General features: G+C 42.6%; 1 protein-coding gene across 2 annotated transcripts; it reads left to right on the top strand.

Annotated features, from left to right (window-relative positions):
* SLC17A2 (solute carrier family 17 member 2) lies at positions 1 to 17,450 on the top strand. Of its 2 annotated transcripts, XM_027602186.1 has the most exons (12): positions 1 to 140; positions 4,408 to 4,515; positions 5,989 to 6,200; positions 8,135 to 8,368; positions 8,454 to 8,541; positions 11,219 to 11,305; positions 12,788 to 12,906; positions 13,027 to 13,188; positions 13,692 to 13,824; positions 13,913 to 14,060; positions 14,874 to 14,964; positions 16,751 to 17,450. In XM_027602186.1, exons 2-12 carry the CDS (start codon positions 4,488 to 4,490, stop codon positions 16,883 to 16,885), a joined length of 1,437 nt encoding a protein of 478 aa, XP_027457987.1. In that variant the 5' UTR covers positions 1 to 140; positions 4,408 to 4,487; the 3' UTR covers positions 16,886 to 17,450. The 2 variants fall into 2 exon arrangements, with proteins under 2 accessions (XP_027457987.1, XP_027457988.1); XM_027602187.1 differs by lacking the exon at positions 13,027 to 13,188.
* The last annotated feature ends 871 nt before the right edge of the window (positions 17,451 to 18,321 follow it).

Raw genomic sequence — 18,321 nt, 5'->3', positions numbered from 1 at the left:
CCTGATGCTGTCTGACTGCCACGTGGCTCATTACTTATCCTTGTGAAACTCTGTGGAATTATTTGAAAGGGAGGAAAGGATAGAAACTTCTTCAGGGAGCCTTATAGTCTAGGGCTTAAAATACTGGTTTAATGGTGAAGGTAAGTGCTTTTCTTCTTTTTGGGTCAGAGGATAATTACTAATCAATCAAAGATCCATTAAAGGGAGGGAACAGTTTGAGGGAAGTCAGAGGAAAACCGTTAACAGCAGCCTAAGGATTCCCACCTGGGAATGGTTTCTGTTTCCAGAATGAAGAAGAGACTTTCTAAAGCATGCAATCGACTCAATCGATTCAATTGAACAAGGCTTGAGAGGCCACCAGGGCCAATGGACACTGGGCAATTCTCTGAGGATTCCGTATTAGCTGTGACACCTCGATGAGTTGGATGGGTTTCACTGTGGGTTAAAATACTGGATCAGAACTAACCAGGTTTGGGCTTGGGGATTGTGGCAAATGAGTCTTTTCAGATTTCTATGTATATTTGAGATTGTCTCTCAAGAAAAGGAGAATATGAAGTTGTGAATAAGATTAAAGGCAAGAACACTTGTATGCTTGTCGAGCTCACCTAGTTAGTTGCCCTCATCAGACAGCTCAGGAAAGGTGCCCAGGGAGATGATAATTTTGGTGCTATGGCAGGAAGCCCTAGGTGCAAACTCAGGGAAGGTACCTTCTCCCAATCTGCCAGAGAAGGTCCCTGGTCCAAAGCACAGTTGGGCTCGTACTGACCTGAAAGACAAGCCTGAGGTTGTCACTTGGAAGAAAGGAGCACAGGCGCTCCTGTGGATCTCCTGGTGAGCTGAGCTGTGAGTCCCCCAAGGCAGTGACCCAAGTGCCCTTGATCTGGGCCTTACTCTGCTTTCTAGCATCACCCACTATTGGTGCTTGATACACTTTTCTTTCTTTTTTCATGTTTAATACGTAAGTGAATTGACAGCATGACGTAAAGGACCTATTGGAATAACGAGTTTTTTTTCAGCACTACCAATCTTTCAGAAAGGTAGGCAGGTGATAAAAAGGGGCCTAAGTTTTACTAACACGGAAAACATTGCTTCTTCGCATGTTCTCTGATGTCTGTAGCAAGATGCATCCCTTCTTCCCCCATCTCGTGGATTCTAGTTCAGAAGAAACTTCTTTTAAAAGGACATGTTTAAAACCAGTTTAACAATCAATCAAAAGCACTTCCAGAGAAATGTATTTTATTTGCTCTAAATCTGTACTTATTAACCTGAGAGGGCCCGAGTGCCAATCTTGTGAGTGTTGATTATTAGTAACAGTTTACAATGCATACTTTACTTTTAGAAGGCATGCCTCGTACCTTGTTTTTCCCCACTCACAACTGTCCCGTGAAGTAATATCATCCCTATATTACCTCTTTTTTTTTTCTATTTCCTGTTCAATTAAAGCTCTGGTAGCTTATGAAAAATGCACTGGTTTACCCAGATTGTAAATGGCACAGAAGAGCTTGGTCCCTGGATACCCTTTGAACTACAGGTTCATACTCTTCAACCACATGTAACATTTACTCTGAGTAAACTGGGGGACTCGACTAACAGAGATGATGCAAGACAGACTGAGGATTAGGGGAAATTTAAGAGCAATAAAAAGACTACTCTAACAAAATAGTGCATTCCAGACTGAGACAAATAGGAAAAAAGCCTGCTCTTTTGTTTCTGCATAAACCATATTGTCGACATTATTAATTTTATATCAACTACAACTCTATACTGTATCATCAAATTATTTTTAAAAGGAAGAACTTTCATTTACTGTCTATTCAATTTTTCTATATACACTTACAGCTTTTGTGCTAGGACTCACTAGTTTTTAGAAGTGTCACTGCTGAATGGGAAGGTCCTTAACGTGTTTACAACTGGACTGACTCAACCCACTGTCTCTGAGTGCATTCCAGTCATGACAAGGCTCAGACCCCAGCATTTCATATGCTTCTGTGATTATTTTGGGAAAGTAGTTTTCATTATTACATTACTGAGAGACCCTAGTGTAGAGTAGTTTGGGATGTCTGCCCAATTTCTCTCTTTGTCCCATGCAGAGGAAATAGGAAATTAACAAGTGAAATCAACTATTGAGACAAAATTCAAAACAGTATGTGAAATCATGAAGACTAAGGTAGGGATGGCAACAAGTGGAAGGAAGACAGCTGAAGTGACAGGTTTGTGATATAATTCCACTAGCAAGCAAACAAACAAACAAAAAGCAAGAAAAACTAGTCATTTTTCTTCTCTTCAATATTCAAAGCTCCACTTGAAAGTATTTTCATCATCAAATTTCCTTCTGGAATAAATGTCTAAAACCATTTAAAGCCATATGAATTCTTCTGTAGAATACCTCAAAATGAAGCTACCCTATTGGGTTCTAAGCTGAGCTTAAAATAGGAACATAAAGGGGAATTGTATTTGCAGATAGGATAAGCAACAGTCTGGCCATTGGGAGAGCTGGTGCTGGCTCTGTAAACGGTGTGACTGGGAGTCAACCTCTCAGACGTCCTGCACACCGATTTTCTTACCAGCAAAATGAACAGTTGGGCCAGAGGATCTCTGGAGTGTCTTTCAGCTCTAGAGTTCAGACTGATTGGTGAGGTTGGTGGGAAAGCTTTCAGTGGAGTATGGATATCACTAGTCACATATACAGCAAGGAAGTTCCCTTCAGGCGCAGGGATTGGGAATTTACCTAACAAGGGAAATCAGCTAGAAAGTGGTCCAAACTCCAGGTAAACGAGGTGTCCTTTGCATTGTGCTTCAGCTAGGATCTGAGTGAAAAGCACTGAACTGGGCTTCTGAGACCATCCAGATGTTAGCAAGACTCGAAAGCCTTCCACAGCGGGACAAAAGCCAACATGTTTCCTGGTGCTGACCTTGTCTGGTCTAGGCACTGGGCATCTATTTAGGTCAGGGTAAACAAATGAGAAAATTTCAAAACTTCGAGGGGGAGATCTTATTCTTAGAATTCTAGAAACTTTGGCAAGCAGAAGGCTATCCAGTCTATGCTAATGAAGCCTAATTACCGTTCTTTCAATTAGCTTCCTTCGGGTATAAAATGAGTATCTGTGATTTGTAAAAAAAAAAAAAAAAAAAAATCACTAGGTGGATCTGGAAAATTGTAAAGAATAACGTGAGCGCCGTGTTCTATAACCCAGAATTAGCCCCGGCTGGTACTTGTGTGAATCTTTTTCTTTTTCTGCGCACGTGCAGGAATCAACACCGGCATGGCCACTGCTTTGTACTCCAGGGTACCCACATTTCCCTCACATTCGTCAACATCTTGGGGACATTATTTTAAGAAAGTCCATCATAAGAATCTATTAAAGTTGACTCACTAAAAACCTTTTGGTTAGGTTAATTTGTCTCCAATATTATGCTGTAATAACTAATCCTGCAAAGAATTTTTTGGACAAAACTTTTTATCTTATCATTCCTTATGAGCCTCTATCCTAAAGTCATGGAATATGAATGTCCCTAAGGGTGCAGATAATTCTTGTTAAATTGATGTGCAGAAAGAAGGCAAAGTTCTGGGTGATGAAATATAAGCATGATACATGTATTTATAAAGTCACGGAGGCTTCAGCTTAGGGACAGCTGCAAAACTGACAGTATTCTGAGGATAAGGATTGTTCCTAAAAGAAGTGTACGTATCCGCAAAGAGAGTTCGGCCAGTATACAAATATCGAATTAAACATGTCCACTTGGGGATCATGAATTCTCTTTTCCTGTCAAAAGAACGGGTTTATTTGTAATTGTAGTAGAAAGCCCCACTCAGTGTGATTTTACAGATGGTCTGAAGAACTTTTCAGTCCAATAAAGTGTCCAATTTGTGTGTAACAAAGACAGCAATAAACATTTCTGAGCCTCAAATGTAGTGTACCTAAGTGTTATGCAATGTCATCCTTCTTGTTCAGAGAAGACCCAGTGCAGCATTGTTCTGGTTGTGCAGAAGGAACAGAAGCACAGTCATAAGGAAAGCAAGGGTATTCTGGAACTTTCTTGCCAGCTCCTGAGCTTATTTAACGTTCCTGTCCTCTGGTCCACCTCCAGCCACGGTACTCCTCGCCTTTGCGCAGTTCTCTGTGGTTTGCAAGTTTCTCATGAAATTCTTGGGGCGGCACTCAGAAAGCAGCTGATTCTTACTGAACAGATGAAGGAAGGGATAGTTGCAGCATTTAAACAACCAGTTCTAAGTCACACAGCCTGATTTTCTTATAAAAACCGAGTCCTCCGTTAGCTTAACAAGAGTGTACTGCAAAATGTAAATCGCATAGCTGTGTCGGATCAAAACTTTGATGCTGAGAGAAGGCCACATTCACATGAAAAGTTATTTGTGTGTCTTGTTTTGGACTGTTGTCCATCCCATAGATAAAACCCAGTCGTGGTGAAAGAGATTCGGGGCAGAGGGAAAGTTCACAGACTGTGCCGCTATTTCCCAAAGAAGCCAAATGGACAAGAAGTCTTCCACCAAGAAAGGTAAACCCTCCCCTCTGGTTTGCAGGCACTTTATGGAAGAGTGGGCACTCATCTCCAGCATTGTTGTTTTCCTTGCTTTCTCCTCCTAATTTTTTTTTAATCTTATCACCCATTATAAAGACTCAAAGACTCAACAGAACATTGTACTAACTCCAGCCCCTCATCCTGCTACCTGTTGTTTTTTTCTTTAGGGAGCCCGACTGAGTTACTTATTAGAAATCAAGCCAAATGACCAATAAATACTGGACATAAGGAATGGAATAAGTCTTGAAAAAGTCATTTTAAACAACATATGTATGAATTCTTTTATAGTGTTATTGCCAAGTGGCTGGCTATTTCCCAGAGCTTGGAATCCTCCAGTAGCATGGGAATAACTCTTTTGCAGGCAAATAATCCTATTACAGAGCCTATTTGGCCATTAAAAATGATCTCTTTCATTATATTTTTATCTGCTTGTTCACAGGTCCTCTCTTTATTTCTCTTTAGTTCTAGTTCTCCAAATTCACAGAAAAAAAATCGAATCCATCATTCACTTGGGAACCCTTGCAATATCGGTCCCTTGTTCCACTTTGTGGGGACTTTTCAAAAAACGTGTTCTTCTTGGAGACACCTGACTGGCTCAGTTGGTTAAGTGGCTGATTCTTGATTTCAGCTCAAGGTCCTGAGATCGAGCCCCATGTCGGGCTCCATGCTCAGCAGGGAGTCTGCTCGAGGATTCTCTCTCCTTCTCCCTCTGCCCTTTCTCTCTCAAATATAAATAAATAAATAAATAAATCTTTAAAGAAGATGTGTTGTTCTTGTAACATATGAAATTCTCGTCCAGCACTATATCACCTACAAACTCAGTAAAAATGGTTCTCCACATTAGTTTTTTAAAAGCTGAATGCATATGCAGTCAGGTCTACAGACACACAACAAAAATGTTTCCAAGTGAACATCAGACCAAAGAATTAGTGGAGGTGCTCATTTACACACACTCTCTCTCAAATATTTCAAATAGAATCCTTGGAGGTTTGGTTAGCTTCCTTCAACAACAGTTCTCTAAGTATAAACTTCCAAGCTTTATGGTGAATGAATATGCAGAACAGACAGGACTTCTGACTTGCAGCTGGGTGACTTGGGTTTTGTTACTGGCTCTGCCACCACCTCCCTCATTCAATTTATTTTGGGACAGTGTGACCTAAATGCCTTCACTTAGGTTTTCCTATAGTTACCATCTGCTTCCCATACCTCTGGAAAAAATGGCCATATTTGCTTTACTTGACTGTAAGATCCCAGATTGATTCTCTTCTAGCCAACGAAAGAATATGGCAAAGGAACATTGTATGTAGCCGTGGTTATTTCAGTGAAAAAAAAAAAGCAGTGGGGCTGAGTGAGGTCTCTGATGTTTTTTTCAGATTTAGCCATGGGATACGTGGAAAGGTGGTGGCCTCAGTCAGGATGTTCATTGTGTACTTCCATATTGTCCTCTAGGTCCAGAGTTCTGTTCCTTACGCTATGGACTGGCTCTCATCATGCACTTCTCAAACTTCACCATGATAACCCAGCGTGTGAGTCTGAGCATTGCAATCATTGCCATGGTGAACAGCACTCAGCAGCATGGTCTGCCCAATGCCTCCACAGAAGGACCTCTTGCAGACACCCTCAACAACCCCAGCAGATCCATGAAGGAATTTAATACAGGGGTAAGTATCATGGAGAACTATGCTCTTTGTTGAGAGGGAAAACCCAGTTTGAAAGGAAGGATCTTGATTCTGTGAAGCATAGCAGCATGAATTTTCAATGACCAACTGAAAAAAGACTGGAATTCTGTTTTTGAGATATTTCTTACCTCTGTGATAAAAATAATCCTTCATTGAGATTGTTATGATTATAAGGTGGGGGGGACTACAGAAAAAATTGTGAAAACTTCCACAAAGAAACAGAATACTAGGTGTCTTCCATGAAAAACTTGGCACAGAGCACATCCTTCTGCCAGATTCTATGTAGATCTCTGTACCTTTCCTGTCTTGGGGCCATTCTGCGACTCTGTAAGTTCTATATAACAAATAGTAATGCACGGGATTTTTGCCCATAGCTCTGCAAATGAATTTTGTCCTGTGGAAAACCAACTGATACTCTCCTCACTTGCCACTCAGTTGAATAAGCCAATTTTGCCATATATTTAAAATCTAATTCAATATTACTTCCTACTTATGGGTCTTTGAATTCTCTTTGGACCAGTTGTAATATCTTACCAATTCCCTTATTAATCAATGAGTTAAATAAAATCTTTATCACAATATTGTATGAGAATCATGATTACACCTTATCTTTAAATTTTTCTTTAAACTATCATTTACTGTACATTCCTAATGTCGCCCTTGTCGCCCTATTTCATGATTTTATTATCTTGGGCCCAGCTTATTTATAATAACCTCTCTGCCTCCAGTCTTTTCTCCATTATTCATCCTACACATTCACATTCTCATGCTCAAGATTCCAGGATGCCTTCAAGTTGCCAAACTTCTCTCTTGATGTGCTTGCTCCTCCAAAATCTGGCCCCACCTCTCAGCACACTCAGATTTGCTATCAGTGGCCCAGGCTCTGAGTAAATCAGAGCCCTGGTTAGTTTCTCTTCATCTGGTATCATTTCAAATGCTATAAGTTCACTTTTGCTCTTCAATAAAAATGAATTTTCCTATTTCTCTTTGTGCAAATCATCGTCATTCTTCAAAGGATGGTTCAAGTATTGCTTCCTTCCTGGGATCTTTGCAAATTGTTCTTCACTTTTCTCAAAGTCCCTATTTTACTGATGTTTATCCTCAAACTTGAATTCTCACCTGAATCATATATCTTGCATTATTTATAATTATTATAAATGGATAAAAATAATTCATATTATATATATATATATGTATTTTTGCTTCTTTACTTCAATTTATAGCATGATGCCACATATCTAGTGGGTTACCAAAAACTATTTATTGGCTTACATCATGAGAAGAATGTGATCTTATTAATATGCAATATGTGTTTTAGGAAGTCATCTCTGCCAAGGCAGACCATAATTCCTAAACTTGATTTTAAGGACTAATTTTGATGAGAGGTCAGTAAAGTTGTGTTTTTTTAATTTTTGAAATGAGAGTCAACATGTCCCCTAACTTTTCTCAGAAGCAAATAGTTAAAGGAAGCTCTTTCCCAGATGAAATATCTCTCAATGGCCTTTTTTCATTTAATATCTTCCTATCTTGTATTCATTTCTTTATCTCTTTCCTTCTTCATTTCTTTTGTTTTTACTCCCCCTCTGAAAGGAGCAGATTAGGGGTACAATTGGTTGTTTGTTTGGAAGAGGTGGGATATCTGTTCTGTAAAAAATACAACCGATGAATCACTAAATTATCTCTGAAACTAACAACACACAATTTGTTAATTAAGTTGAACTTAAGTAAAAAAAATTTATAGAAAATAAATAAGATCTTTTAAAAAAACAAAAACAAAAAACAAAAAACAAAACCCAGAAAAGTGGATTTTTATACTAGAATCCCACCCACCCTAAGCAGCACTGGTTTTAAAGTAGACTTTCATAACAGAACTTCTTAGCAAATAATTTTCTTTCTTCCCCTCCACCCCCCACCAGGCCTCTGTATATGAATGGAGCCCAGAGACTCAGGGTATCATCTTTAGCTCCATCAGCTATGGGATAATAGTGACTCTGATCCCAAGTGGATATTTAGCAGGGATATTTGGAGCAAAGCAGATGCTTGGTGCTGGTCTGCTGATCTCCTCTCTTCTCACCCTCTTTATGCCGTTGGCTGCTGACTTCGGAGTGATTTTGGTTATTGTGATTCGGACAATCCAGGGCATGGCCCAGGTATCCAGCTACTTTCTCATTCTGAGTGGGATACAGGTGCCCTAATTCTACTGGAGATCAAAGGTCTTAATGATTTTCCTTTCAGGGAATGGCATGGACAGGTCAGTTTACAATTTGGGCCAAGTGGGCTCCCCCACTTGAACGGAGCAAGCTCACCAGCATCGCGGGCTCAGGTAAGGATGTGCATATGGGTGACAGCTTTGTAATCGGCTTCGCCCCCGACGACGCATCTTCCCTTCTCTGCATGGGATGTTTTGGGGGGGAGAGGGAGAAGGTGCTACCCAGAAATGTGACAATGTGAGACAGTCACATAACATCTGTGAGAGAAAGAAAGATACGTCAGTGCCGTAAAGCCACTAAGGCTCCGAAGCAAGAGGCCACTGTGAGCTAGGGTAGTCAGCAAAGCATTGTCAGAAAATGTCTGTAACTTAAATGGGCATAAATGCAAAAAGATCAAGTAAACTTAGGGGCACCTGGGTGGCTGAGACGGTTAAGCGTCTGCCTTCAGCTCAGGTCATGATCTTAGGGTCCTGGGATGGAGTCCCCTGAAGGGCTCTCTGCTCAGTGGGGAGTCTGCTTCTCCCTTTCTCTCTGCCCCTCTCCCCCTCACGCTTGCACTCTCTCTCTCTCAAATAAATAAAGTCTTTAAAAAAAAAAGATCAAGTAAGCTTATATAATACTTACCCATGGTGTATAAACACTATTTTAGCAAAGATATACACACGAGAATTAAGATTTCACAGTGGTAAGGAGAGAAATCAGGCTGGAAAGTTGAGTTTAAAGAGCCCCCGTGATTTCTGAGCTCTTTGCTATTCTGAGCTAATCTTCACAGCAACTCTCTGATAATTAACAATTTTTAAACTCTCATTTTATAAAGGAGGGAATTAACATACGCAGAAATCAAGTAAATTGCTCAAATACCAATAGCCAGCCTGTGACAGAGCTGAGATCTGAGCCTAGGCAGTTTGGCCCCAGAGCGCACTCTCAGTCGCCCGGCCATCTGCCTCTCCAGGGCATGTGAGCAGATCACACCAAGGACTTAAATGATTTGATCACTGCCATTTGCCCTAACTGGTAGCCCTGAAAGTGTATACTTGCAGATTAGAAGTGAGGTTCCCTCAAGCCTCTCACTCCCAGCTCCAATGTACAGCTGCATCCTACAGATGCTTTTCACTCCAAAGCAACCCTCCTGCATTCTGGCTCCTTCCATTGCAGTTGTCCTGTCTTCTCTATCTTTAAATGCTCTTGATGAGGGAGCAGAAGGCTAGCGGAGGACAAAGCACAAGCTGACAGCCCGCAACTCCCACTCCTGGGTGGGATACGTGTGATATTCTTCCAGGAAGCCCCCAACTATCTCAATGTTAATGCCTTGCTAGAGGAGGAAAAACAACCTTAACGACAATGGCAAGGCCTCCAGTATCTTTGTAGGTCCTCTTTAGCGTCTGAAAATCCTTTTGAAACCTCCCTTTTCCTTACCTCCCCCAAGCCCACAGTATGTAATCAGCCACAGCTCACAACCCCGGGGCAGCCGCTCTTTCTGCCCACGGGTCCTGTCCCTGCGCTTTAATAAAACACCATTTTGCCCCAAAGGCATCTCAAGAATTCTTTGTTGGTCGTCGGCTCCAGACCTCACCCCACCGAACCTCACCTGTATTCCAAAACCACATCACTCTCTGCTAGTCCTCTCTCTCCAGCTTTGTTCCCTGCAGACTTCTCTTCCCATCAAAGCCAAGTTATCTCCTCAAAGCACAGATGAGGCATCTTTGCTCACTTGCTTGGACTTCAGTGCTTTCCTCCATGACTGCAGATAAAAACGATCTCCTTATTGCACGGATACAAAGATCGGCTGCTATATGGTCCCAATCTGCTTTTCCACTCAGCATCCCTCTGTAAGCAAGGCTCACATCACACCACCTACAATCTGTACTTAACTTCTTTCTGGCTCTACTCTCCTTGCCCATTTTCCTGGAAGGTTCTCTACTCCTAGCTTCTTTTACCCAAGATCCGTCCATTTCACTGCTTAGCTCATGTAAACAAGTTGTAAGCCTCATTGTCAGCTTCAACACTCGCCGCTTGTACACAACCAGAGCATACTGTAGTCGATTACTGTAGTTGTATTCTACAACCTTTTGTTCCCCCAAAGTGCAGATTGGGACCCATACAGGGGTCATAAAATTAATGTAGTGGGTCAAAACCAGTATTTAAAAACAAAATAGAATAGAATAGAAAATGTTGGAGTGCATTACACATGGTGAGTCTACGTATTGATTCATGAAACTTTTGTTTGAGTTTTATGCATGTGTATGTCTTTGTGTATGTATAGTGTCACCATGTAAAATGCATTTCTTATTGTGGATCTCTGTTAAATATGCTCCCACTCCAAAGTCTACACTATATTATATTTGTAATCGTGAATTTTGCTCATGCTTTTCTCTCCAGCTGGACTGAAGGCTCCTTGAGGTCAGAGACTGTATCTTATTAATCTGCGTAAGACTTTTCTTTCTTGTCCTCAACCTCATATTGCACCCTGCCAGAATGCAACTCTGATTCTAAGGAAATACTGGTGGGCTATGATTGCAGAGAGTTTCTATGACAAACTAAGGGATTTGTACTGGGCTCACTGGTGTTAAGGAGCTCTTGAAATGTCAGGAGGCATACCATTCTTATTTATCAATTCTAAGTACTTCACATGATGTTACTAGGGGAGATCTGTGAACAGGAAGAAAGGCTCTCCTCACTCCGTAATTCTACGTCTGCCTCCTCTCTGTTGGGACAATGTCCAGGGAGGCCACTCAGTCTCAGCCCTTTGCTGTTTTCATAACGTGCCTTTTTTGTCCGTCTTCTCTTCAGGGGCAGCGTTTGGGTCCTTCATCATCCTCTGCGTGGGGGGCCTAATCTCACAGGCCTTGGGCTGGCCTTTTATCTTCTACATCTTTGGTGAGTCGTTTTCTCCTGAATCACAAGCCCTCTGTTTGCCAGCCGTTTGGTTGGATGCCCACATTACCTGTCACCCATTCCCATGTGAGAGAGAACATTGAAGATTGGTAGCTTCCTCCCTCCAATCTAGGAGACGACTCTCTGTGTGGTGTTGACGTCTGAAGAACTGGGAATGCAGCCTTCCCCTCCCACCCCAGGCATCTTCTGTAGAATCTCCACCACCACATCTGAAATGCCAGGTCTAGTTGCCTTGTGGTTAAAATGTCAGGGTCACCAAAGTTTGGTGGGATACACTTTAAACATGTCTTCATATTTTATTGTAGTTATTATTTCTGCCAAGATGCCCTTGACCTATGCTCTACCAGGCAAATCTTGCAAAGCTCATTTAAATGCACCCTTCCAGGTTGGTTAATTGTCTGACTCTTGTTCTTGGCTCAGGTCTTGATCTCATGGTCGTGAGTTTGAGCCCCACACTGGGCTCCATGCTGGTTGTGGAGCCTACTTAAAAAAAAAAAATGCATCCTTCCCTAGGGAAACTTCCGGGACTTATCACATCAGATGCAGTCTTTAGCCTTCTTCAAATGACAGATCTCAACAATGAGACACATTTCTGTTCTATTGTTATAACCAAATGATGTCATTCAATATGATTCTGGCTTGTATGGCTCTCTCATTAATGATGTTAATCCCAGGTCATCTTTGGTCCACACGTGTTAATCAGGTATTGTCAAGAAATATTTCTTCTGGAAATTCGTAATGAACATATTGTTTGAATACAAATAACACTGTCTTTTGCAAATGTGCTGGAAATTTTGCTTTGCCACACTGATTTTCGGGCAGGTCGTTTCATGTGTGTATGACTCCTATGTTCTCCAATCCTGACTACTCAGATCTTCCAAAATAAGACAATAATGTGTGTAATAAGAAATTGCTGTTAATGACAGATAACACTGTAAACCACTGGAGTCCTAAGAGTAATTAACCAGCTATGCAATGGTACATTCATGCTCATGTTCTCTCCAAAGTGCTCTGACATTGACAAATAGCACTCTAAATTTGAGAGCTGGTATCTGGAGAGCTTTTAAAAGGAGATTTGTAGAGGCACCTGGGTGGTGCAGTCCGTTAAGAGTCTGACTCTTGGTTTTGGCTCAGGTCATGATCTCAGGGTCCTGGGATCGAACCCCACATTGGGCTCTGTGCTTAGCAAGGAGTCCACTTGAGATTCTCTCTCCCTCTCCCTCTGCCCCTCCTGCTCATGCTCTCTTTCTCTCTCTCTCACTCAAATAAACAAATAAATCTTTTTTAAAAAACGGAGATTTATAAAATAATTGAAATAAAGAAGCAGGCAAGTTTAGTTCCTTATGGTGGAATAACCATGAATTGATAGGTGTGTTTTGAGGGGGATGTGGACCACATCAGAGGAAACTCCCTTCCCCCAGCAGAGAAATCTACCCAAAAATTAATGGGGTCCCGGCTTCCCAGGTAGCATTGGCTGTGTCTGCTGTCTCCTGTGGTTCACGGTGATTTACGATGACCCCATGCATCACCCATGCATAAGCGTCCGGGAAAAGGACTACATCGTGGCCTCACTGGCTCAACAGGTACAGTGCATCCCTTCCACCTGTGGACCATGCGGAGGCCTCTATGGCAGGGTAGGGGCCCATGGGAGAGGCAACCTCAGGCCTGTTCTAACCCCATGCTGATTAGATATTTCCTTTCAGTCCAGTTCTCCTAGACGATCTGTCCCCATAAAGGCTATGGTCAGATGCCTACCACTTTGGGCCATTTTCACGGGGTTTTTCAGCCATTTCTGGTTATGCACCATAATCATAACATACCTGCCGACGTACATCAGCTCTGTGCTCCACGTGAACATCAGAGATGTGAGTATCCTTCCGGCACTTCTATGGAAACAATAATGGCGATAACGAGAAATAGTTCCACGATGCCTACTGCACTCTGGCCTTGCACATAACCACTCATTTAACCTTCACAGTGACCTTGAGAAAGGCATGTAATGATTCCTATTGTCCAGGCATGGACCTGGGGACATGTGAGGTCAGCTGATGTGCCTTGGATTGCACAACCACTGAGTGGCCCAGCAGCTGCAAGAGCTGAGTCCTCAACCACTGAACAACACCGCCACACCAGCCGATTCTTCAGTGTCTCTTAGAGATTAATAGCATTTTTCTCTGGAGACCAGTGTAATCCCTTGTAACTGGCCCTCTTACCTGAGGCAGTGGTCTTCTTCTGTGGAAAAGAAGAACTTTTAACTTCCTAAAAACCACTCAGAATATCCGGGGGTGGCTAACAGTTGCCTGTGGAACTGATAAACATTGGGGCCATCTGCACATCTGCACTCACTGTACATGTTTCCTTCCTGCAGAGTGGGGTTCTGTCCTCCCTGCCCTTCATTGCTGCTTCGAGCTGTACGATTCTAGGAGGCCAGTTGGCAGATTTCCTTCTGTCCAGGAACCTTCTCAGATTAATCACTGTACGAAAACTCTTCTCATCTCTAGGTAAGGATAGGTGCTTGGGCTTGGTTAATTAATCCCTTTTCCCACACCTGGTCTGAGAGGGGGCCTGATGCTGCGTCTCATTGCCCAGGGCTCCTCCTTCCATCGCTATGTGCCGTGGCCTTGCCCTTCGTGGCTTCTAGTTATGTGACAACCATTATTTTGCTGATACTCATTCCTGGGACCAGCAACCTGTGTGATTCGGGGTTCATCATCAACACCTTAGATGTCGCCCCCAGGTAAGACCTTTCCCCATTTGTTCCCCTCACCCAGGCCCTTTCGGAGGTGTTAGGCCTCAGCCTTTTTCTTGCAACTCTTTCATGTTACGACATGCACAAAATGGTAGTACAATAATGACAAATAACTAGAAACGTCAGTACGTGGCCATGACCTATTATGGCATTTTAAGAATAAAAGTTCCCAATCTCGGCCAGGAATCATTTAGATGAAAAGTTTTCCAGGCCTCCCCACCAGAGACGGAACTGTATGCTCTGGGAAAGGGCCCACACACATGTGTTTTGGAAAAGCTTCCAGAGTGTTGATAATATCAGCTCCCACATATGTATGCAATTGCCATGAGCCAAATCCTACTTGATAGGCGATTATCAACACATCTAATCCTCACAACTGCATGAGGTAGGTCCGATTGTTATCCTCACTCTAAAGGGTAGAGGACTGAGTCACACCAAGGTGAAGTGACAGGCCTGAGGTCACACAAAGGCAGAGCCAGGCTTTGGCCCCAGGCAGTTTGTTTGGAGTCTGCGGTCCTGGGCCCTGCATACACTGCCTGTCTTGCTGAGCGGCCTTGGGATGGGGGTGGCAGGTGGATCTTGGGCTCCCCAGAGACTGAAGTGGCCCCTGGTTGTTTACTTGGCAGAGAGGTGATTTCAGGGTTGGCAAACAGGCATTACCCCAATGTCTTTAGGTAAACGAAACACTGCATTGGGCAAAATGACTTTGCTATTAGAATTGAACTGCATTAAAGTTTGAGTTGCTGAAAAGCCCCAGATAGCTTTCTACATAAAATCATCTGTAAAATCTTCGGCCCACAGGTATGCAAGCTTCCTCATGGGAATCTCAAGGGGATTTGGGCTCATCGCAGGAATCATCTCCTCCACGGCCACCGGATTCCTTATCAGTCAGGTTGGCCAGTTTCTTGAACGTCTGCAAGTGGCAGGTATTGCTCTAGGCCCAGGGACTCGTGGCGGGGCCTCTGCTCTCCAGGACGGCGTGGTCTGACAGAGACCGCAAGCGTGGATGTCTACTCAGTCCCCCTAGTCACAGGGGACTTGAAATGACAGTCTATTAGGTCAGATTCCCCAGGGAAAGAAAAATATAAGCTGAACTTCTAAAAATGAATGGATGTTGGGTGGATGAAAATGAGCAGTTCAGGTAGAGAAAAACAGCACCAATGAGCTCCTAGAGGAAAAAAAGCATGAAACGGTTCTGGGTTAGAACCAGAGTGAATGATACATGTCAAGGAATGGTAAGAGATACAGAGGAGCAGAAGGGAAAGATTATGAAGAGTCTGTTCAGATTCATTCTAATTAGAAACAATTACAATATGGAAGCATAAAGGGTCCCAAGGCCAATTTAAATAAAGGGAGGTGAGGTCATGGCGACAAGAGCATGGCTGTGAGCATGCGCCACAAGGCTCGCTCCGTGTGAAGTGTGGGCTGGGAAGACAGAAGAAAAAGCAGAGCCAGGCTGGGATGGCAGAATGACAAGAGTCAACTTATTAAAAAGTTTTATTTTTTATTTTTTTGAGAGAGAGAGAGAACGGGGTGGGGGAGGGAGGTCCGGGGAAGAGGGAGAGGGAGAGAATCTTATGCAGGCTCAATGCCCAGCCCAGAGCCCAACACGGGGTTCCATCTCACAACCCTGAGATCACAACCTGAGCTGAAATCAAGAGTTGGACGCTTAACCAACTGAGCCACCCAGGACCCCAGCTTACAAAAAAGTTTTGTTTATTTTTAACACATCTCTATGTGATCTAGTTTCCAGGTTCATTTTCTTTTTTTTTTTTTTTTTAAGATTTTATTTATTTATTTGAGAGAGAATGAGAGATAGAGAGCACGAGAGGGAAGAGGGTCAGAGGGAGAAGCAGACTCCCCGCCGAGCAGGGAGCCCAATGTGGGACTCGATCCCGGGACTCCAGGATCATGACCTGAGCCGAAGGCAGTCGCTTAACCAACTGAGCCACCCAGGCGCCCTCCAGGTTCATTTTCAACCAAATCGCTAGGAATCTGCTGTGATTCTAATGCCACAAATGAACTATGACTTACCAGGGCTGGGTGAGGAGGGTCATTCCAGCTAAATACGAATCACGTTATATTGAGACGCCCATCTAAGGGGTGTTGGCACTGATGTCAACAACCAAAAACAACTAAACAGAGAGAACACAAGGATAAAAGCTTAAAAATGTCACTTTAGGCATAATTCTAAATGAGTAATGTGATATTTTTGTGAATGTTGAGATCCAGATTTCTAGAAAGACGTTAGTGTAGGTTAATTCATTTTGGTTTAAAGAAAAATCCATCTTGAGCGCTTGGGTGGCTCAGTTGGTTAAGCAACTGCCTTCAGCTCAGGCCATGATTCTGGAGTCCCGGGATTGAATCCACATCGCAGGCTTCTCCCTCTGACCCTCTCATGCTTTCTCTCTTTCTCATTCTCTCTCTCAAATAAATAAATAAAATCTTTAAGAAAAAAGAAAAATCCATCTCGACCCAGAACCCACTGTTCATTTTAGAGTCATTCTGTCTCCAACAATTTCATAAAACTTTCTTTGATAAGTTAAGATGTTAAGTGGCTATTGCAGCTCACTCCTGCTATACTTTGAGATCAATATTGCAATACACAAAATGGAGGATTTCTAGAGCTGGTGGGGAAGGAGCCGTGAGACTGATAGTTCTGTGTTTTCTGCTTCCAGGATTCTGTGTCTGGATGGAGGAATGTCTTTTTCCTGTCCGCTGCCGTCAACATGTTTGGCATGTTTTTTTACATCACATTTGGACAAGTAGAAATCCAGGACTGGGCCAAAGAGAAGACCCTCACCCGCCTCTGAGGATATTGAATTGCAAACTGAAACGCAGTGCTGACCGTTAACTTTTGCAACGTTTTTTATGTGTCATCATTCTTCATATTCTTGGCCATAGGCTCAGCGGTTCTCAACTCTGGCTGCGTGTTGGATTTCCTGGGAAGTCTCTAAACCACACGGATGATGGGGCTGCCCGCAGAGACTCTGAATGAACTGGTCTGAGGGAGAGCCCGGGTGCCACAGGTTGTTAGACATGCAGCAGGGTGTCTAGCATGCAGCCAGGGTCGACAGCTGCCGGACACACTGGAAACGCCAATTCCTGTTGCCTTTGAAGTTTCCTCTTTGGAAAGTACTGGATGAATAAAAATCTATGTGAAAATAATCACTGATAAGTACCTTCATGGGGGTGATTATGGACACAGAGAAGACCTGTTAGGAACCGTAGTCATGCGTTATAGAGCTCAGCATGGAACAGAAATTTAAGGCTGTAATCCACAGAATTAACTTTTTTATTATTTGTATACATTGTGTGAAACATGGATGTTTATTTATGTGGCTAAATTCAATTAAAATTTACATGCTAAAATTAAAATAGACCATTTTCAAATTATTTAGATGAGGATTATTTCTGTCAGCTGAAACAGATATCTACTTATCCTTAGCTAGATTCCAGGGAATTAATGACCAGGAAATGACCAGGCAGAGAGTTAAATGAATGTGGTTAACTAGAAACCCAGAGAAAGAAAAGACAGAATTGAAAGCTCAAGGGGAGGCAAGCTGGGCACTTCCAGAAGGTACAAGGAGATAGTTTGGACCATGTAATGAAAATTGAAGGGAGGCAACAGATGATCCAAATGAAATGAGGATTTATAAGGAGAAGAATACTGATGGTATAACAAGACGGAAGAAAACATAGAATGACTTCACATACCATAGAAGTTCCTTTTTCGGGCTTGAAAAAGATCGTTTGAGCTTCTTCCTATTTTCCCAGGACTAAGATTGTCACCACTGTCTCCAACAGGAATTAATTGTGGTTCCTACGTCTTAAAACACATCCTCTAGGCTGTGAGAGCTCATACACAGAGCTGACGCTGGTTTTGCCACAACTGTTCTAGAAGAGAAATTCTTGCCATCTTTAAAAGCCCCACAGAACCACAGGGATGGAAAAGAATCTCATAACGCACATCAACAGGTATTTCTGAGCGGGTGTTTCAAAGAAAACAGATGGCCAGGCTCTGAGGATGATGTTAAGATGAGAACACTCTGGCTCTGTCCTCTGGGTATTTACAATATAGAGAAGAAGGGGAGTTTGTAGAAAACGAAAAGAAGAGAAAAAGAGAAGAGTCATAAAATGGATGGGCAGATTAAATACAGGAAAAAAAGAATAAAAAACAGCAGACAACCCAACAGAAACATGGGCCAATGTCTCGAACGGAGACTTCATGAAAGAGAAATTCTAAGTG

Source organism: Zalophus californianus, chromosome 7 (assembly GCF_009762305.2).
Source record: "Zalophus californianus isolate mZalCal1 chromosome 7, mZalCal1.pri.v2, whole genome shotgun sequence".
In the NCBI taxonomy this organism is placed as follows: domain Eukaryota; kingdom Metazoa; phylum Chordata; class Mammalia; order Carnivora; family Otariidae; genus Zalophus; species Zalophus californianus.
The sequence above is the reverse complement of the archived record's forward strand: the minus strand, read 5'-3'. Positions and strand labels throughout refer to the sequence as shown.

What these genes read in the sequence shown, in the direction of transcription:
- SLC17A2 (XM_027602186.1), top strand. Translation starts at nt 4,488, where the DNA reads ATGGACAAGAAGTCTTCCACCAAGAAAG. An exon ending in CACCAGCATCGCGGGCTCAG is followed by an intron (nt 8,542 to 11,218) that starts GTAAGGATGTGC and finishes TCTTCTCTTCAG; the next exon opens with GGGCAGCGTTTGGGTCCTTC. An exon ending in TTTTATCTTCTACATCTTTG is followed by an intron (nt 11,306 to 12,787) that starts GTGAGTCGTTTT and finishes CCGGCTTCCCAG; the next exon opens with GTAGCATTGGCTGTGTCTGC.